General features: G+C 40.5%; 1 protein-coding gene across 2 annotated transcripts in view; it reads left to right on the top strand.

The window, feature by feature from the left end:
• The window catches only part of FBN1 (fibrillin 1), a 258038-nt gene that overhangs the window by 113794 nt on the left and 121592 nt on the right, over window positions 1-22652 (top strand). For both annotated transcript variants that reach the window (XM_051822402.3, XM_051822403.3), the window contains exons 7-9: window positions 10737-10934; window positions 14611-14736; window positions 22041-22166. In XM_051822402.3, the coding sequence (XP_051678362.1) occupies window positions 10737-10934; window positions 14611-14736; window positions 22041-22166 (450 nt within the window). The remainder of the gene's footprint in view (window positions 1-10736; window positions 10935-14610; window positions 14737-22040; window positions 22167-22652) is intronic.

The following is a 22652-nucleotide window of genomic DNA, read 5'->3' as shown; positions in this document are numbered from 1 at the left end:
CGCTGGATGTCTATTTCCTGTGGGGTGAACTCGGGGCTGGCAGCTAGAATGCTAGTGGTCTTGGTTTCCGTGCCCTGTCATTTCTGAAAGCAGTGGAGAGTTTTCCCTGGAGGGAATCCCACCCTCCACGCCGGGATTCCATCCCATATTGTTCATCTGGGCCTTGTGTATTTAACACTCAAGTTTCTGTGAGAATTGGCCAAATGTGTTTGAAGTAAGGATCTCAACCATAATGTTTGTATATTGATATCTGAATATCTCAATGCGATACCAGTAAATGCTTGTTCACAAAGGGGAAAAGAAGGAAAAGAAATTTAGTGAAAAGACAAAAATACACAAGTCAATATGTAGTTTCATTATACAAAGATTATGTTTTTGTTTTGATAGCATCCAGATTCACAGATAAAAAAGTTTTATTCAGGACCAGCCTCATGAATTTATATCCCCCGTCTTACACTGGGCACGGCATTGTGAAACTGGGAAGAAAGTGTACACCATGGGGCCGGCGCCGTGGCTCACTTGGTTAATCCTCCGCCTGAGGCACCGGCATCCCATACGGGCGCCGGGTTCTAGTCCCGGTTGCTCCTCTTCCAGTCCGCTCTCTGCTATGGCCCGGGAGTGCAGTGGAGGATGGCCCAAGTCTTTGGGCCCTGTACCCACATGGGAGACCAGGAGGAAGCACCTGGCTCCTGACTTCAGATCAGCACAGTGCCGGCTGTGGCGGCCACTTGGGGAGTGAACCAACGGAAGGAAGACCTTTCTCTCTGTCTCTCTCTCTCACTGTCTATAACTCTACATGTCAAATAAATTAAAAAAAAAGTGTAGACCAATCATTAGCAGTCAGAGACTAGTCCTCCTTCAGTTTCCTCATCTCAGTGACTGGCCGTGTTTCCAGTAACAGAAGCCAGAGACCCAGGAAGCAGCCTGCCCATCAGCAGGTGTTGGTGCTGCCACCCAAAGACACTCCTGTCTGCTGGCTTTTCTCCTCCTCTCCACCCCCGCTGTTGCTAAGTCACTCGTGACTCGCCAGTATGTGAGCAGCCTTCCTATAAGCCTTCCCATCCCCACTCTTGAGCCCCACTTCCTAAATAGCGCCTCTTGTTGAACTTAACAGCCAAACCCAATCACCTTGCCATGGCCTGAAAGACCCCGGGTGGCCCACTCCTTGCCCCACGTTGCAACCTCATGCTGTGCCCTTGCTCTGCTCTCAATCTCTGGCCACCATGGCCTCTCTGCTTCCTAGAGGAGCCGCGCTGTCTCCCACGTCAGAACCACGGTTCTTGCTGCGCCCTCTCCTTGGAAAGCCCTTTCCTATGTTTTTCACAGCTGTCGTGTTCTCATCCTTGAGACCTCAGTTCAAATGTCACCTCCTCAAGGAAGTCTTCCCTGATAACTTTTACCTCCCCAATTACTCTCTGTCACCACAGCATGCTTATTTCATGTGTAGACTAAATGACAGCATCATATCTGAAACTGTTTTGAACACATGTATTGATGATTTGTTGACTCCCCTCACCAAGTTGTAAACTCCATGCTGTGCTACTCACTGGCACCACAGAAGCTCCGCAAAAATGTGTTGAATGAATAAAGAAACCCTTCATTCCATTTACAACTGTCAAGGTTGCTGTTTGAACCTGATCATGAAAATCAAACTGTTTAATTTTACTTTGGGCAGTGTGATTCTTTTTATCATGCTAAATGACAGGTAACATACATCTCCCATCCAGTCATTTCTAGGTGAATAGTTAAGTGGCATTAACTACGTTCACGTGATTATGCAGCCATCACCATCATCCTTCTCCTGAACTTCTTTTATTTTCCCCAGCTGAAACTGTGTTCCAGTTAAGCAGTAACTTGCCCCCTCACTGAAGACCCTGGCCCTTATAATGCTATGGCCTTTTCTAGGAATTTACTCTCTAGGTACCTCAGATTAGTAGAATCTGCAGTGGAATGAAAAAAACATTTAGTTTTTAGTTAGAGAGAGAGAAAAAGAAAGAGACAAAGAACTCCCATCTGCTGGTTCATGCCCCCAAATACCTGCAAAGCCTAGAGCTGGGTAGGCCCAAACTCTGAAGCTGGAAACTCAGTCTAAGTCTCCCATGTGGGTGGCAGGAACCCAATCACTTGATCCATCCCTTTCTGCTTCCCAGCGTCTGCATTAGCAGGAAGCCAGAGACAGGAGCTGGAGCCAGCTGTTGAACCCAGGCACCACAATGTGGAACATGGACATCATAACCTGTAGGCTAAAGACTTGTCTCATGCAGTGGAATGGTTTTAATCAATTTATTTTTATTGCCTCTTTACTAACATTGGCTTTTACCTTCTATTTTTACAGTCATAAGTGTTGATTTTGGCCTGGTGTTGAAAATCCCATTTATAATGATAATTTAATGATAAAATATTCTATTAGTGTTCTTCAGAAACTTAATTCACCTTTAGTAGAACTTGTATTTGGAAAATAAAGCAGTGTTACAAGGCAATTTTAAGATATCCAGGTTGATTTATGAATATATTAATCCTGGCAATATTTATAATAACTGTTGATTATAGGGCGCTTTACCCCTGGGCTTTTGGATTATAGGGAATATTTTATGCTTGGTGGCTTTGAAGGAAATATAAAAGAACAACTGAATCAGATTGTTATGTAACGCTATTGTTTTTGTCTTGCTGTTTAATAGCCGATGTTCTGTGGCAAAGTTGGAGAGTCTGGTTTAACGTGGCACTTAATAGAAGTCATTTTAAAAGTGAATAAATCAGAGCCAACTCATTTTTAAAGTGGAATTTGCAGACTATTAAAAATGAAGGCATTCTCTGTGATTTTATTATCTTGATGATAAATATGTCACCTAGACTAGGATTTGCCTTCCCCTACTCCCCTGCCCACCTTTTTATTTTCTCTAGCAAAGGTGGTTAGAGAGAACTCTGGGGGAAAACGAAGGTCAGTAATGACTTGTAGGATTTACAGTGAAGGAACAACTAATGTCAGGTAAATGATTATTTCGAAATGAGATATTCCCTTACCCTGAGTAAGATCTCTTACTGTTTTCTTCATCATGGAACCGAGTAAAATGTGGTAACAATTTTCTGTAGTTGAATTGCTGCCACATGTAATTGGGTCCCACAGAACTGTGGCCTGGACTTGGGAACTGCTTAGTCTGCATGTTAGATTAAAAGGTGTACAACAAATCACCTTGTCTCTGCAGTTTTGGATGATATTTACATGTCAGTTTATAGTGGTAGTACTTTTAGCTGATGAATTAAAGAAGCTAAAAATCAGGGAAAATATTAGCATGGAAATAGTTTTATGCTTGTTCTTTTGCTTTACTTCTAAAGTACTTTTAAAAAACCATTGAGTTACAATAAAGTCATATCTCAGATGCAGTTGGTTAAAGGTAAATATGTTGCACTATACTGTTTTTAAAAAATTTTACACCAATCTCACCATATTCATGAAATAACACTGCCTAGACCATGTTAAATAGGTAATCTTGCATATGGTATTTTATATAAACTCATGGATTAGAAATTATATTAGAAAATATTGTGTCATTAAAATTCAAACACTTAGTTTGAATAAAATGGGAGAGGCAACACTGTACAGTGAAAGCAGCTTTGCCTGGCATGCAAAGCAAAGCCACGATGATATATCGCCTCACTCCAGTTATGTTGGCTGTTATCAAAAAGGCAAAAGGTAAATGCTGTCATGCATGTGGAGAAGGGAACCTCCACATGCTGTTGGTAGGAATACAGATTAGTAAACCCTTTGTGGGAAACAATATGGGGGTTCCTCATAAAACTAAACATGGAACTACCTGGGTGCAGGCTTGTGGCGCAGAGGGTTAAGCCACTGCTCGTGAAGCTGGCATTCCAGATCAGGGTGCTGGTTCAAGTCCTGGATGCTCTGCTTCAAATCCAGCTCCCTGGGAAAGAGAACACAAATGCTTTGGTCCCCGCCACTCATGGAGGAGATCTGGAAGGAATTCCTGGCTATGAACTGGCCAAGACCCAGCTATTGAGGCCATTTGGGTTGAAGCAGCAAATGGAAGATCTCTTTCTCTCTGTCTTTCCCTATTTGTCATTCTGCCTTTCAAATAAATATATTTTTTAAAAAATGTTTATTTGAAAGAGTGACAAAGAAAGGGAGGGGGAAGGAAGGAGGAAGGGGAAGAGGGAGAGAGAAGGAGAGGGAGGGAAGAAGAGGGAGAGAGAGAGAGAGAGAGAGAGGTTTTTCTATCCGCTGGCTCACTCTCCAGGTGGCTGCAATGGTCAGAACTGAGCAAGGCTGAAGCCAGGACTCCCATGTGGGTGGCAGGGGCCCAAGCATTTGGACCACCTTCCAGTACTTTTCCCAGGTCATTAGCAGGAAGCTGGATCAGAAGTGGAGTAACTGGGACATGAACCAGTGCCCATAAGGGATGCTGACATTGTGTCACAGGTGATGGGTTTACCTGCTGCTCCATAGCACTGGCCCCTCAAATAAATCTTTTATTAAAAAATAGGGGGCCAGTGTTTTGTCACAATAGGTTAAGCCACTGCCTGTGACACTGGCATCTGATATGAGTGTCAGTTTGAGTCTCTGCTACTGAAATTACAATCTTGCTCCCTGTTAAGGCACCTGGGAAAGCAGTGGAAGATGGCCCAAGTGCTTGGGGCCCTGCCAGCTGTGTGGGAAACCCAGCTGAAGTTCTGGGCTCCTGGCTTTGGCCTGGCCCGGCCCTGGCCGTTGCAGCCATTTGGGGCATGAACAAGTGGATGGAAGATCTCTTGCTGTCTGTCTCTCCCTCTCTCCCTGTAGCAGTGCCTTTCAAATAAATAAATCTTTAAGAAATATAGGACTATCATGTGATTCTGCGTTTCCCACTACTCAGTATATAGCCAAGGAAAATGAAACCAGTCTGTCAAAGAGCCATCTACACTACCATGATTACTTGAGCATTATTCACAATAGCCAAGAAAAGGAAACAACTGACCTGTCCATCCCCTGAGGAAGAATAAGGAAAATGTGGTACATATACTCAATGGAAAACTACTCTGCCATGTAAAAGGATGGCGTATTTTCGCTTGCATTCATATAGATGGAACTGGAGGTCACTCTGTTAAGTAAAATAGGTCAAACTCAGAAAAACAAGTATTGTGTAATCTCACTAATATTTGGAATATAGAAAATGGTGATCTCATAGAAGTTAAAAGTATAATAGTGGTCACAGAGGCTGAGGATGGAAGAAAACGGGAATGAATGGGGAAAATATTGATTCATGGTACTAAGTTAGAATTAATAGATTCAAGAAGTTCTGGGAATCTATTGCAAAGTAAGGTGGTAACAGATAACATTTATATGCTGTTTATTATCTCTTAAAAAACTAGAAGATAGAATTTTGAGTATTTTCATCATAAAGTAATGTTAAATATTTGTGGAGATAGATATATTTACCCTGATTGGAAATCATACATGTTTGCATGTATTGAAACATCACATGATACCTTATAAATATGTATAATTTTTACATCTTTTAAATTTCTTTTTAAAAAGTAGCCCTGAAAGAACTTCTAACCTTCCACTTGGAATTTTAATTATGAAAGATTTCCCAATTAAATTAAAAGTGAAAGGATAATAAAAAATATATTCATATAGCTTCTACCTATATTAAACAATTACTAATATTTTCCCACTTTTTACATGTAATAGCTATGTGTACACAGGGTACTTCAAGAAGTTCATGTATAATGAAATTGAAAGAAACTTCACATTGGTGCAGACAAATTTTTCTAACGATTTATTTTATTTGCTTGAAAGGCAGGGTTACAGAGAGAGAAGGAAAGACAGAGAGGCTGAAGCCAGGATCCAGGAGTTTCATCTGGGTCTCCCATGTTGGTGGCAAGGTCCCAAGCACTTGGGTCATCTTCTACTACTTTTCCCAGGCCATTCACAGAGAACAGATTGGAACTGGAGCAGCCAGGACACAAACTGGCACCCATGTGGGATACTGATGTCACTGGTGGTACCTTTACCTGCTATGCCACAAAGCAAGCCCTAGTGCAAAAATGTTTTGAAATCCATGCATAGTTTTTTCATAGTGTGCATTTTCATGAACTTTTGGAAGAGAATATATATGGATTTAACATTTTTCACACAAGAATGAACTTATCTCTTAATTTCATTTCTTGTGACCCTTTGGAATTACCCTCACGTTTGTGTGCGTGTCTACAAACATGTGTCCTTATTTTATATATGATATCTAAATATAATGTATGCATTTTGCCTATTTATTAAATCATTTGAAAATTAAGTTGCATACATCATGACACTCTACCTCTAACCAATAAGAATGTTCTCATATATAACTTCAGTACCATTATCAGACCTAAGAAAACAATTCCACAATATTATGTAATATGTGGCCCACGTGAAATTTCCCTAATTGGTGACTGGCACTGTGGTGTGGTGAGTAAAGTCACCACCTGCAATGCTGGATCCTATCTGGCATGGGAAAGGACAGAGGAAGGGGAAGGAGGAGGAGAACCAGAAGAAGAATGGGGTAGAAGAGGGAGGTGGAGAAAGGTAACTTAGCATTCAGGAGGGCAAACTCACCCTGGAGAGATTTTGCAAAATGTGGATGCCCAAGCCCTATGCCACCCCTACTGAATCGGATTTGCATGGAGGAGGTCTGAGAGAGGACAGATGTGGGATCCAGGCATCAGTAGTTTGCAAAAGCTCCCAAGTGATCCTAAGGTTAAAAATGATGAAGTAAGAAGAAGTAACGGCAGTTATGAGACTAATTATGATCATGAAACTTCTTTGCTTTAATTTTCCATAGACTAAAGTGTCTTTGAACTCTTTGGTCAGAAAGTTGTATTGAAATCCTACACATTAGGACCCTAATGTGTTCCAGGCCAACCTACCTGGGAGGAAGAAGCATGCTGTGACTTTCTGTGTCATGGATAAATTGATATTTCACTCTTTCATTTGTAATTGTTATGAAAAGAAGGATTTAAAATAATTGGAGCCTAGTGCCCCAAATTATATCCTTGTGCCTTCCCTGCAGTTTGTGGTTTAGTGACTGGGCAAGAGTGACAAGAATTCATTGTACCACAGAATATTCCTTCTCTGTAAATGATGCATTTGCTTCAGGGTGAAGTCTGATTACGAACGAAAGTGAACTAACGCTGCAGACCGCAGCATTCTGAGCTGCAGAGCTGGGACTGAGCTGGGGATTAGAGGCTGCAGACACACGTTGGTCAGAGCCCAAGCCTGGAGGCCAAATCTAATGGGACTGGAGAGCAAACCTTGAGCTAACCACTCAGAATGGGAACATGAAGATGCAGAATTTCCCATGAACTAGCCACCCTAGAGTAGACCAGTTAAAAACAATTAAAATTGCACTTTAATTTTGGAAAGGTTTGGCCTATTGCCCTCATTCATGAAGATCTTATAAGGAAGTGATTGTAGAGAAATTTGCAAATAGAAAGTATTTCTAATATTATATTTTAGTTGCATTAGGAATAATGATTTACACTGAAGCCAGGAATGAGTCAGACATTACACAAGCATTGAATTAGGCACATTCCCCTTTTCATGCTGGGATTATCTGAAAAAAAAAAGTATGTAAATTTAGCTTAATATCACAAAAGTGCTGTGGGAATAATTGTAAATAATTAGATTATTAGTAAGGAATTGGAAGTGTGGGCAGATTTCTTTGTGGTTGGAGTATTGGACTAAAAACAGCATAGCTTTGGCAACCTAAATGAAACACATGCTGCCAAATTGGAATGACATTTGAAAGCCATGTTAATATAGCATTCACCTTCCAAGAGACTGTTAGATCCAAATCTGTTTCACCCAGATTATGCCTCTCCCTTTACAGCCAGCATTTTGTATTGAAAATTTGCATCTACAAATGCATTTATGTCCGTTTGCTAATCTGTCCTGTCAAATAATCCAGTTGTTTTAACTTGCTTCCCAAACTACTTTGTCTGTAGGGTTGTTTAGTGTACAAGTGTGTTGAGTCCATAGATTCTATTCTACACACCCAAGCTGTTTGCCAAATGTCTAGTATGTTTCATAAAGATGTCACACTAGAGATACCTAATGTATGTTGTTGTAATTAACAAATGACATCTCTATTCCACTAGTTAATATTAAAATGAGAGCAAGAAGTTATTGACCGTGGAAAGCTTTAAGGGTTATTTTTCTTTTCATGAAGATCTTCCCATGAGGAACTCACATGTGAAGTAATGAAGCAGTGTCAGGACTGAATTCAGTTTTCTTAAAAGCCTTTTCTAGTATACTTGAATTTTGCTAGTGTCATTTGCAAAATAGCATATTTGCATCTACCCTGAATTTTTGCAATCCTCATAGCTTCATATATATATCTTGGCAAAATGAGGATGAAAAAGAAATCCAAGCAGTGCTAAGAGAGGATTATAAGTTAAAATTCATGTTCTATTACATGTATTTTAAAAGATCAAAAATGGCATAGTAACATGTATCTGATTAAAGCATTTGTGCTTCTCTGTATAAATTAATAGGAAAGAACAAGCTAAATTATCTTGTTTATTAACATAGTTTTATTTATTTATTTATTTATTTATTTATTTATTTTTGACAGGCAGAGTGGACAGTGAGAGAGAGAGACAGAGAGAAAGGTCTTCCTTTGCCGTTGGTTCACCCTCCAATGGCCGCCGCGGCCGGCGCACCGCGCTGTTCCGATGGCAGGAGCCAGGAGCCAGGTGCTTTTCCTGGTCTCCCATGGGGTGCAGGGCCCAAGCACTTGGGCCATCCTCCACTGCACTCCCTGGCCACAGCAGAGGGCTGGCCTGGAAGAGGGGCAACCGGGACAGAATCCGGCGCCCCGACCGGGACTAGAACCTGGTGTGCCAGCGCCGCTAGGCGGAGGATTAGCCTAGTGAGCTTTTATTTATTTTTTTATTTATTTTTAAATACAAGATTATGCTCCTATAGTCTTTCTCGTCTCGAGTGTAAGATTTCTATAGTCATAAAAATCTTTATGGCTATTTCATGAACTAGATATTTTTCATCCTAAAAAGAATTCTTCAGTAATGTACGTTGACAACTATGTATGATGATGAGGGATTAGAAGCAATTTAAATGATACAGCAGAATAAACTGTGTCATAACTTGATGGAAAATTGTACAGCAATTAAAATAATATTTTGGATAGTACTTAATTGCATGGGAAAATGTTTTTTTGGCAACGTTAAGTGAAAAAAACTGCTAACAGTCAAAACTGTATTCAGTAAAAGCCTTAGTTTTTTTTTTAATGACTCAGATATTTATTTTCTTGAGCATAACACTTGAAATATCATGAGAAGACGTCAGTTTAGCGTTACCCCCTCATTTCTTCATCATTTTATTATTTGATAATCAAGACCCCGCATGAAGTCAAAATGATTTGCCCAAATAGCTCCTCTATGACCTGGCTGCGTTGTATGAATTCCCAAGGCTTACAACCCAGGAATGCATAGCTTCACACTTCACATTTACATATGATTATATAACCAATGTGCTATGAAGAACCTCTTTAGGTACAATTACATTTCTTATTTATATGTTTCTACTTTTTCCAAATTGTCTAAAATAATATTTAATTTTGAATCAGAAAGATACATGATATAATATTAAAATAGAAAGGAGAAATTATACAACAATAGTTCAAGCAACTCATTTGAAAATGGAATTAAAAGATCAATCCGGGTCAGGCATTTGATGGAGAGGTTAAGATGCCCCTTGGAATACCCACAGTCCATATGGGAGTTCCTGGGTTCAAGTCCCGACTCTGATCCTAATTCAAAATGAGCTCCCCATTTAGTATTTGTATTCCTGTTTGAGTTAAGTATCTATGGAAGAAGATAGCAGATTTTGATCAAAGATAGCGTATGATATACAGTATAACAATATACCTAGAGTTTGAGAATGTTTTTGATGAAAAAAATTATTTGAGAGTTCAATTCAGAACTCCCACATGGGTGGAAAGGACCTAGTGATTTGAGTCATCAGTGCTGCCACAAAGGCACACAGAGGAGCCGTTTCGGCAGCTGAGCAGAGGACTCGAACCAGCATTCAGATGTGGGATGCTGGTATTTCAAGTGGTAGTTTAACTACTGCACCACAATGCCAGACCCTGTACGAGTAAATTTCTAAAAATATTTTTTGTTCTCTTATTTATTTTGCCTTTGAAATCTGTTGGACCCAGTCTGAAAGAAACAGACAACCAGTTTTTCTGTTCAAGAGGTGCAAGTCTTGAAATTCTTTGCTTTCTTTCTTCCTCCTGAGTAACAGTAGGCTGTAAATTCTGTGTGGGTTGGGATTTGGTCTTCTTTTCTTTTTGTTGTTGTTTTGTTGTTAAATCCCTGAAGCATCTGTATCAGGCTCAGAGGCTGAATCAGTGTGGGTACTGATAACGTTTTCTTTAGGGAACGAGTAGATGCTAATAAATTTGCGTGGCAATTCATAGTTGTAAAGAGTTCTTCACAACTCCTCTGATCTTCATACTGGCATCTTCAGAGTGGATGGGAACCAGGGTTTGTAACCTCGTTTTGCAACCGACGAAGCAGATTCAGAGGTAGAATGGTCAGCCCAAAGCTTTCTGGGTGTACGTTTCTCTGCCTGAAGCCTGTTTCTTAGACGTGGAGTCAAGCAAGGTGGAACCTGGCAGTTGCTCTGTGTGGCGGTCCTGGCCCTTCTGGACTTTCATGGGATTTTTATTCTTCATTTGCAGATTATAGGACGGGCCCGTGTTTTACCGTGGTCAGCAACCAGATGTGCCAGGGACAGCTCAGCGGGATCGTCTGCACAAAAACTCTCTGCTGCGCCACCGTGGGCCGAGCCTGGGGCCACCCCTGTGAGATGTGCCCCGCCCAGCCTCACCCCTGCCGCCGCGGCTTCATTCCAAACATCCGCACGGGAGCTTGTCAAGGTAAGCTCAGGCCAGGGGATTATTGATGGATTAATCGTACTTGCTCTCCGGTGAAGTTGAAGAGAATGGAAAAGCAGTGTGAAGACTGCTGCACAGTCTTGCTGCCTGCCTGGTATCCAACGCAGGCATTAGGAGCATGACTCACAAGAGAGCAAGTGTCTTCCTGGGTTTTTGCTCACCCCAGTTTCCTCTTTGTGACCCCAAAGGTGTCTTCTTGTCCCTCTGACTCCAGGGGTGATGGGAGGCTGTGCATTGTTAACAGTGCGGTGTGCAAACACAAGGCACGATTTGTTATGTTGCTTGTTTTTCTTCATTCAAAACTGTTGGCGTTCCTCTCTTTCATAGGTTGTATTTAATTGACCTGAGGAAAATTGTTCTCTAGACATTTGACATGCCACATTATGGTTTTTTTTTTTTCCTTTCTTTTTACAAGTCAGAAATAAATTAGGATTGGTTTCACAGTTTTAAATATCCCCAGATGTCGCCTGCTCGCTGCTGCTTCTGCCTCCAATAGAAGCCCTTACTCTGTTTTTGGCTTTTACTCCTGTTCTTCCAGCTGTACAAATTCTTTTATTGTCTGGCTGTCTGGCAGGAAACAGGAGGAAGTGAACGGAGGCAGCGCCACACTAAACTGATAGGATTGAAAACTCCCAGGCTATCTCTGTTTCCGTTAGATGTCTTCAGTACTTTCTTTTTAAAGCAAGTTGCAATATTTTCAGAAAAGTCAACATATGCCTTTCCGAAGCAAAAAGATAGTAATTTGGCTTAGTTCTATATGCTAATTCTATGGTTAACATGCAGTAAAACAGAACTTGAGCTTTGTCACTCAATTCCATGGGTCTCCGTTAAATGCTTATTCCAAAATTCCACTTCTAATATTGTTAGTCCTGGCTCCGTCTTCCATGAACAACGTGCAGCTCCTTTGTATGCCTTGAATGTCTCCTTCCGAATGTCAGGAGCAGCCAGGAAGTCATTCTGAAACCCTAGAACGATGAAGGGGTAGATTGTAAGATTTTGTAAAATTAAGAGTAAGTTCATTGCCCCTTTGCTTTGGTGGCTTTTTATTTTTCTCATTCTTAGAAAGTCCCAGTGAGTTTTGAAGATTTTGTTGGCCTTGGTGTTCTGAGGTTAGCTAATAGCCATGAACCTGCTGACAGTGACCAGAAAGCAGGACCTTGAGTTCCCAGCTGCTTGCCCATGAGTCATCGTTGGAGGTTAGGGCGCTAACAAAAATGCGGGAAAGAAAGGAGCAGAGAGAGGGAAGAGCTGCTTTCTCTTAGTGTGCTATTCATTCCATACAATCTAGATTTTTCCAGCATTTGTTTCCTGTCCCTTCCCAACTGTACTATTCAACATCTGGGCCAGGGCTATGGGCTGGGGGCGGGGTGTCGGGAGGAAGTATTTTATAAGAAAATTTTGAAAACCCATGGAATCAAAATGGCATTCTATTGCTACTTTGAGATTTTTTTTTTTTTCAATTTTTGATTGGCTTTTTTCTGGAGAGACTTGGATCATCATGGGACTTTCTCTCCTTGCTGCTGCTTCCAGTCCTGAGACAGATGCAGGGATTGTGGGCAAATGGGTTGATAAAGGAGCTCATTCTCCAGAATAGGAAGACACAGCCAGTGGAGAATGGCCCCACGTATATTTCCTGTTGGCTTAAACTCATGGTCCATAAGCCTACTGAGTTTTGCCTGCCTGTAAAATCTTATAGTTAAATACCATTTTAATAAACATATTCAGTGAATCAAGAAAATTGGAAATTTTGGTCTAAGACAAAACTGAAAAGGCTATAGAACATAATCTAATTCTATCTCACTGTAGCCATTCATCTGTGTGTTAGCACATTCCATTTAGAACAGTAAGATGGGGCCGGTGCTACAGCACAGTGAGTAAAGCTGCCGCCTGAGGCTCTGGCATCCCATATGGGCACCAGTTCAAGTCCCAGCTGCTCCACTTCTGATCCAGTTCCTTGCTAATGCACCTGGGAAAGCAGCAGATGGCCCAAGTACTTGGGCTCCTGCACCAAGACCAGAAAGAAGCTCATGTCTCCTGGCTTTGGATTAGCCCAGCTCCGGCTGTTGGTGGCCATCAGGGGAGTGAATCAGTAGATGGAAGATTCTCTCTCTCTCTCTTCCTCTCTCTCCCCTCCTCCCTGCCCCGACTCTGCCTTTCAAACAAATAAATAAATTAAAAAAAAAGAAAGAGCAGTAAGGGACACTTTTATACCAAAATACATGGTTACTACTTTAGTACACCTTTTACTGTATGCCAGCTTTTCTAAAGGACACTGGTTGAGATCTTACAAACACTCCATGAAGAGCAAAGCTAAAGAGTACCCTGGCCTTGTAGATTTCTAAAAGGATGCTCCAAATACAGGAAGAAATGTTAGACTCTTTCCTGGGGGGTTCTTTGTTAAATGAGACCTATCTGTGTCATGAAGAGTAGAGAAAATGAACATGTATTTTTAGTCTTCGTCACTGCATACAAGCGAGCATGAGATGATGAATTTTGTTCATGGAATTTTAATATAATATTCAGGGTTACTCAGAAGACCACAGATTAGTCCTTAGGTGCTGGGGATACAGTAATGATACAGTAGGGATACAGTTCCTGCCCTCTGGAAGCTTAAACTGAAGGTGATTTAGTAAAGGAAGCAGACACGTATCAGGCCAATTGGTGGTTAGTCCTATAGGAAAAACCAGGCAGGGTGAGAAGGGTGGTGACAGTGGGGTCCAGGTCTTGCTATTAGACTGTCCAGGGAGGGGCTCACAGTTCACATGGCATTGGAGCACAGACCTGAGAGGTGGGCAGCATGACCCAAGCACCTCTCCAGAGCCAGACTATTTCAGACAGAGGGGCCTCCACTACAGAGCTCTGAGGCAGCTGCGCCCATGATGTACCTGAGGAGGCCAGTGAAGTGGGAGAGGGGGGCAGAGGGAGGAGCGAGGTCTGAGAGCAGGGGAGTCATGAACTTGAGCTGGGAAGGGCATGATCTGAGTTACCCTCAAAAGGTTCCCTCTGGCAGCAAGGGAAAGTCTGCAGCTGAGACTGCGTCTTCGCCTGAGGGTCTCTGTCACTTCTTGGCCTAAATTTCTGATTAATTTAATTTTTGCATTGCAAGACAACTTTCCAGAATGAGGAAAACATTTTCCACTTAGTGGGCATGAAAACATTGACTATCATGTGTGGTCAGAGAGACCTTAAGTAAATTCTATTTTAACTGAATCGTTCAGCATAACTTGAAAAGATAGTTTCATTGTAGAAATATATTGCATTTTGATTTTAAGTATTTCTTGAAGAACTCTAGTTATTAATGTCAATCTGGAGATAAAAATGAGGCAGTGAATAATGAGTGCCTTGCACATTGCTGCTTGTAGTTAAATGCGCAGAAGTTAGTATAACTGTTCTCTTCTGGATGAGAAAATATGAGAGGTGGGAAATTAAAGAATATTTGTACTTCTTATGGAACATTATGGATCAAGTTGTTTGAATAACATCATTTATTTACATAATGTCATTGTGAGATGTAATTCCTCTCTTTGTATTCCAAATATTGTGCTAGACAAATAACTCATTGATGTAAATATGGTAATGTAATTGTGGATAAACTATCATATTTTCTTCTGCAATGAATTTTATGTGAATCTTTCTCTCTCTCCTAAAAATCTGACAGATGTGGACGAATGCCAGGCCATCCCTGGGCTCTGTCAAGGAGGAAATTGCATTAATACTGTTGGGTCTTTTGAGTGCAAATGCCCTGCTGGACACAAATTTAATGAAGTGTCACAAAAATGTGAAGGTAAGAACTCTCATGCTTTGCAGTCAAGGGAAGTGGGGGAGGGTGGGCCAATTTCAGCATTAGTGACAAGCTTGTTTGTAAAATGTTCCTAAGTTCTTCTGTCTTTGTCATCCCGGTGGATGTGTAAATATAATATTCTTACCAAGAATAATACGTCTTTGTACTATTGAACCAGAAAAACCCTGCAGCTTTTTCCACTTTTATAGACCCAAAATAAGAGGCCCATCTGAGTCAAATTAAATATTAAAACATGAAATATTTTTCAACCAATATTTGGTTGAAAATGTTCAAGACACTTTTTTTTTTGCATAGTCCTAGAGATGATTTTAAATTTTATTTTTAGATATTGTTGAGAATGGTATATCTTCTGGTCTTTTCCTGGTTAAAACATGTAGTTCATTCTTTTGGTCGGGTTGGAGGAGTGAGCTATTAACTCTTACCTTTGTGCTCCTAGTGGAAGCTTAGTGTTTTCTTTCCTGGGGGATGATATATTCCTATTAAATGAAAGTCTTTCTAAGGCTAGTCAAAAAGAAAAGTAACTTGAATGAGATTTTTATATTTGCATTTAGTTTACAGATTGAGCTTCTAAAAATGTATGTACAAAGGATGTGTTCATATTTGCCACGACTGCTATTTGCCAAAAAGAGGCTTGGCTTCCAAGTACAACAATAATTCCTTCACCAATGGGAAAGGTTCAGAAAGTAAATAGGCAAGTGGCAGACTGTCTTTTTCTTTGATGAATGCATGTAATTTATCTGTGAGAATGTCTGACAGTAATGTAACTGCATTCTCAAAATTACATCAATCAGGAGAGAAAGCTTTGTCCTGTGTTCTCAACTAATTCTGCCTGGGGTGATCTGCAGTTTGATTTAGATGCATGCATTTTTGTTGAAAACAGTTGCTGTTTATTTATATTCCTAGACCCTACAGATGAGGGATAGTTCATTCTAAGTTATTTGTCTAGGCTTGGACCTTTAACCTCAGTTGGTTGTCACAGTATATCAGACAAGTGAGAGACAGCTTTAAATTTAAGGTGCAATTCATAAATTACATGTCAGACATTTAATATCTGCTTACCTCAAAACTGAAGAATCTAATTCTGATGGAAATATCTTTATGGGTCAGAGTGATAGATTTGAATTAATAGATTATTAGTCATCATAAAATTTATAATTGACATTGCATTCTTGAACTTATTATAAAGAGTTAATTGAGGTAGCTATGGAAAATGCTGTAGTGCTTTATGGAGTTTAAGTTTCAAAGAACAATTACATTGATCCTCTATGTGCCAAGATATTTTAGAAGTTGTATTGTAGATTTAAGTTTGAAGCAGAAAATGTTGATACTGAAAGGGGAAAAGAATTATGCTAATTTCACATTAGAAATTAAGGAACCGTGTCTTGGATATGTTAAGTGCCCTGTGAGGTCATTCAGTAGTGCTAAATTTTACCTCTTTTGACTCACATTCTAGTGCTTATTGAGCTGTATTATATTTGTCTTCTTTCCGGATAAAAGCCATTGCCTTTGCGTTAGCAGCTATATTTTCTGATATTTGGGACTATTTAAAATATTATAGTATAGATTTTCAGGTATTATCATGCATACCTTTTTATAACATTAATTTAATAGGCTATTGTGATTTATCGTATGCAAAATCCACATCAACAATGAATTGTATCTTAAATCTTTAGGTTTTCTTGGTTTAAAATATTCAGCATCAAAACAAGTAGTCAGCTTCAAGATTAAGGGCAATACAATCCATATGACTTGTCTGGTTTGTGTTTTGCTTTTTGGAATTATGATAGCTTCCAGACTCAATTGGAATTGATTTTATATCTTGCTTTTCATTCAGACCAGTTGGTTAACAGTCAGGAATGGTCTATGGGTGTACACTGGTCAGAGAGTTTAAGATTGATGCTCAGACTGAAAAAAAAAAAATCATATTAATACCAATGAACCTATCATAGTGGTATAGCTAATAAACCAAATAATTTGGCTCAAGAATTATTTGATCCTTTTCCACACAGTTTTTTTTTTTTTTTTCCAGCAACATATTGGGATCAGTAGCAAAGTAAAAACAATGCTTTTTGCTAGAATTCTTTTTTTTTTTTTACCTTTGGCATCTACTGTGACATTAAATGTAGGTGCTATCTTTTTTCTGTATTGCTTGTACTCTGGCCTGGAAGCTAGTCTGAGTATTGTTGACTTGTCTTGCTTTGGTAGTAAAGTGATCAGCAAGTCCTCTGCACACCTCAGTGAGCTGAGGCCCTTCTTCAACTTCCTTCCGCTTTCCAATATCGGTACCTCCTCTGGGCGTAGACGAGTCTCTCGAAGGTTAATACAGAGAACCCAGAATAGCTGGCCCATACTACTGTACTGAGAGGACTAGAGGTGCTATATGTGCTGTAGGCAGATAGTTAGGTGTGACAGTGGAGTTCTTTGTCCTTGTGAAAATAGTTTTGGCATCTGTGTCATTACTTTAAGTAAATTCTTAAATGTAGCTTCCTTTTGGCTTGGAAAGGAAGCCCAAGTATTTGGACTTGTTTTTAACAGGGCTTTTTACAGTATTTATTAAAAAAAAAAAAAACAATTTAATCAAATTGGCATTAGCAAATTCTCTTTTTTTTATTTTTATTGTTTTTGACAGTCAGAGTGGACAGTGAGAGAGAGAGAGACAGAGAGAAAGCAAATTCTCAAGATTCTAACCATCACTACCTCAGATGCAATAATTATTTTATTCAGATTGCTTTTCATGAGAACTTCCATTTTGCAGAATTCTGTTTTCCTCCCTAAAATCTCATTCTCCCCAAAACTTGAAAAAATATTGTGGATCAAATTTTTTAATAAATACATACAATTTTAGTACATTTTAAATGCACATTAACCTGATGAAGTGATTATGTAGCAGTTATTAAACTTTCATACATTTAAGAAGAAAAAGATGGGAGATTTATAGCTGTGATTTGAGAAAAAGGGAAACGAGAGTTCATGCCCACCTTCTTTGTTGATTTTTCCAATGACTCTAGAGTATACGCACTGAAAGAACACATGACCCTTTTCCCTTTGGAAACCCAGCTCATATTTGCATAGGTTACTGTGGAAGGAAATTAAGAAATAAAAAGTGTAATTAAGGGATTAAGTTTTATTTCTGGAAGAAGTCCCTTGGATTCCTAATTAACCACTAATATTTTGGGATTTAGATTATCGTCAGTCCAGCCTTTAGCAATTATAATAGCCCTGCATGATACGAAGGACCCATTAAAAAATGCAGCTTGTAAGTGCGTGCACTCCCTACTATGCCAGCTGAAAAACTCAAGACTTCCCCTTTCCGAAATAATGGCATATTAATCAGGTGGCTACTTGCTATTGGCAGCTCTTATCCTCTCAGGCACCAAGGAGAACTCCTAGTAGGCTACCTAACCCACTCCCACAGGCGGGGCTCCATCCTCTGCAGCTGGTTGCAGACCCTCGACTCTTGCTGCTGGTGGTAATTGGATACAACGAGTGGAACAAAATTTCAGTGGTTCAGGCAACAGAGTCCTGGCCCCTGGGAGTAGGGTAGACCATACTGATAAAGTCCCTAATCCTCTTTATGCGCTTAGCCAAGTTAATTACCCTCTCAGAGTTACTTCAAGTTTCGAATGAGGCAGTTGAACAAGAGAGTAGACACCTAGAGGTTCTTTCCAGTCCCCAATCCAGACTCCATCTTTATACTTCTCATTATTTTCAAGTTGTGATCAGACAACCAGTACTGCAGGAATAAGAAACCAGAAGAGCTGGCAAAGATAGAATGACTACTTGGTAGTACAGCTGGTGTTTTTCTGCACATGACTAGAAGAACCAGCTTGTTGACTTTAGACACACTTTTTATGCTGGGTTGAATTTGTATAGCAAAAACAGAGCTAACCTCACCAGATCAGGGGCATTCTTAATCATTAGTGTCACGTTACTTTTATACAACTGCCACACATTTAGCCTGCTTCTTTTGCTCACTTGGTTAGCAATCTAGACAGGCAAAATCTGGTTAACTAGTTTGCCCTTTCAAGTGCACGACCTTGGATGGAGCTTCTGGATAGCCAAGTGTCTCGTGGTGCCTGCCCCAGACGCGAGACAAGCTCTATCCCATCTGCCCTCCATGCTCCTTCCCCTCCTTCTGCCAGAGACCCAGGAGAGGACAATGGTCTAGAGAGGGAATAGTACCCAAGAAGCACAGATGAGACAGAGGAGTAGAAAGCAAGAAAAGAACAAAGGACAGGACAGCTGACACGGAGAGGAGGGACCTTCTCAGGGTCACAGCAGGAAGCTGTGAGGCCACTGTGGCTATCAGGGGATAGCAACTTCCCAGCAGCTCCAGTGGGGTCTAGAACGTAGAAATAGTTCTTTCCAGCCAGGCTGCACTCCCCAGCAAACTTCCCTAACTGATCTGCTTGTATAGCTGCCATTTGATTCGTTACAGAATTACAGAAACTCTAAAAAAGCCACTGTTCTCAAGCTCTTTCTTATTTGAAATTCCTGAAATTCTATCAAGAGGAGATAAACAGATTGTTAAGAGCCCATAAAAATGATAAATTAATATGAATGAGTTTCAGAGTGTGATTCCAATTCAAATACTTTGTTCTTCCACTATCAGATACTGGTAATTAGATCAGAAGTCTTGCTGCTTTTATCATCGGGAAGCAACAGGACTGAGAATGGGGAGAACAGAAAGCAGAAAGGCGCAAGTCACTTGAATGAAAGGATGTGTTGCCCAGGAGGGAGGCATTGGAGGCATTCAGCATTCAGTACTCCAGGCACTTTTTCAGATGTCACAGTTTGACCTTGTCTGTTTTATCCTTATCTGTGTGAAAATTCAGGAAGAGTGCACTGTGACACGTCTGCCCTGTTGACCTTTGAAGGGAGGCCTGTGAGTTGGGGCTTTCTCTGCCACTGTGATCCCTGACACTTTGTGATGAGCCTCTCCACTCTCCTTTCAGTTTTCACTCATGTCAGCTTTCCGAAGGCCTCAGGGTAACATGGGAATTATGCCAGGGTACCACAGAGATGGAAATCAGAGCCCACGAACTTACCTGTGTTGTGTTGGTTAGATGCATTGCCTGGTTCTCAACACGTGTGAACTCTCATTATTATTACTTTTGTTAATTGTTCTTGTTGAAGAAGCGTCCAAATTTAACCGAGCTGCCATGTGAAAGATATTTTCTCCATCCTGCTAAAGTTAATTTTGCTTTTTAAAAAACTTACTGATATGTACTGTCATGTCACCTCTTTGGATAATGATTAACATTAAGTGGCCAGAGGAGCAGTCATTTATAATAACATATTGACAAAACAAATTTTAAAATAAAAATTTTAAACATTGTCTCCTCATACCATCTTTGATAAGCATTATATGACTGAGACATTAACTTTGAGGGATTCTTGGAGACAGGTACATTCTTTTTAATACCTTTGTACTATAATTACTATCTTTCTATATGTGGAAATGAGGTTTGAATCCAGTATACACGGATTTACTTGTTGTTGTTGTTTTTTTTTTGTTATTCCTGTGCATGGTGTGTGTGTATGTATGTGTATGTGTGTGTGTATGTGTGTGTGTCTGTGTCTATATGTGTGTTAGGTAGAAGTGTGGCTGGAGAAATACAGAAGGATTTGTGTTTAAAAAAAACAGTCTTAACATTCCTTGATATTCCTGTCTTAATATTCCTTGAGATATTCTTCTGTTTCTAGGAATTTGGGTGCTGCCCTTGGTGAATTTTCTGCCTAATATTCACTGACTCCGGTGAAATTTGTATCTGTCAGTATAGAATATGCACCTTTACCATTATACAAATTTACAGTGACAGTGCTGTTTATGTTAGCATTGATTCTAACATAAGCAGTGAAATATTGTTTGGCTTTGCCTGATGCCTAGCATGGAAGAATGGTGACTTTGCATTTAAAAAGGTTAAGCTACATACTAACAGTGTCACTGCTGCCTTTTTGATGAACAGGGTGAACTTGAATCTTCTGATAGTTGAATCCGGTTCCCCTAGAACTCTATCTTGTTTTATAAATGAAGAGCGGTACTTAGGAGATGAAGTATTCTTATTTTGAGGTCACAAGCCTTTCTGACTTTCAACAGTATCAGCTTGACCATTCAGGTCTCCTAGGAGGCTTAGGCCAAAGCGCCTCTTGTAGGTCAATGCAGAAAGCCCTGATGACCTTAGAGAAAAGGCCATGTGGACTCCCTGGGCCCTGAGTTCATTCAGGATTACGTGTAAAGTTCTAATTTCTTCTTCCCCCTACTGATGCCACATCTATTGACAATTGTCAGTGTGTGAATTGGATTCTTGCATTCTTGCAAGACTCACCTTGAAGGACTTGGTTCGATTTGTCTTTAGAAGAGCTAACCCCAAGTATGGAGCCCATTGCATTCCGGATGTTTATTAGGGATGTTCTTGGGATGAGCACTCATAGAGACACAAGCGTGCAGATGACGAAAGTGAGCTGTGGTGCAGTGCAGTGACAGCCTTAGCTGACCACAGAAGAAACTGGGCCATTGGAGTGGGCTTCAGAGTTGTCCCCCATTGGGTGAAGAAGAGCAGACATTCCTCCTCCACAGTTGATCATCCAGTGTGCGGTGCCTAGGAGGGGTGTGGATGTAGGTGAGGCAACCTTCTAAAGCCTTCTCAGCCCTAGAAGGGCTGAGCCACAGGCAGTGTGCTGATGCACTTGCTGGTGGGCCAGCAAGTCTTTCCTGAAGAGGGAGTCTAAGTGGAGCACTTAGTGTCCATCTTAATTCATTCACCAAACCCACAGAAAACCATTGTGGTGCCACTGAAAAACCAAGTGGTACTCTCTACCCAACTTGGCCAGCTTTTAGCTAGCACTCAGACCTTAGGTATTCTCAGTAAGACTTCAGGATCTTTGTAGAAAATCGGATTGAAAAGAACTGCAGGAAATTATACAGAATATACAATACTCAGCAGGGGAGTGTAAACTCAATGCAAAGCATGGAGAAAACAGGAAAAAGACAATTTAAAAAAATAAATTACATTCTGAATATTACCAGGTTGAAGTTACTTAGGTTTGAGGTACACAGTTTTAGATTCTCAAGTGATTTCTTTGGCTCGTCTCTTGAATTTGGTAATCCCCTTGTTCGGTTTGTGTTGAGAGAAGTACTGTTTGAGCTGACTATCCTCTATGCAGCTTTTATTCTTGCTGGTTTTGGGGGGCATGCTTGGACTAATGTCACCTCCAAATCTTTGTCCTGATGAGCAGTTTTGTACTGTGTTTTATAATCACTGAAACTCTTCCTCGTGTTCCAGATATCGATGAGTGCAGCACAATTCCTGGCATCTGCGATGGGGGTGAATGTACAAACACAGTCAGCAGTTACTTCTGCAAATGTCCCCCTGGTTTTTACACCTCTCCCGATGGTACCAGATGCGTAGGTGAGTTTGATTACAAAGAGCATGCGTGATTTCTGTGTATCACTTCTGTGCTGGGTATCTTTCTAAACAAGTTTGTTAAGGGAGACATAGAGGTAAATCACTTTAGGTAAATCCTACACTTACGGAAATGGGTAACACAGTTGAGCACCCTCTGAAAGAGCAAGGGCACCCTATTATCTTACTTGGCTGTTGTTGGTGGTGGTGTTTTTGCCTTCCACAGGTCTTCCATGAGACCCTACAAATATCCTCAGTCTGTAAGTTAACCTTGCAGTTGTGCAGTGTCAGACCTAGGCCATCCCTGATATCTTCATCTGTGACCCCACTTTCAGTGGTATCCACGGCCTATGTTAATTGGGGTCTGAAGTTTTGCAATAATCTCTTAATTGGTCTCTGTGCTTCCTGGCTTCCCTACAATCCATCTTGTCAGATTTATCTGCCTAAAATATTGCCTTGACTGAGTAACACTGTTGCTGAAAAACATCTGGT

This window comes from Oryctolagus cuniculus, chromosome 12, assembly GCF_051225735.1.
Source record: "Oryctolagus cuniculus isolate XC-2025 breed Fujian yellow rabbit chromosome 12, ASM5122573v1, whole genome shotgun sequence".
Classification (NCBI taxonomy): domain Eukaryota; kingdom Metazoa; phylum Chordata; class Mammalia; order Lagomorpha; family Leporidae; genus Oryctolagus; species Oryctolagus cuniculus.
This window is presented reverse-complemented; position numbering and strand designations above follow the sequence as displayed.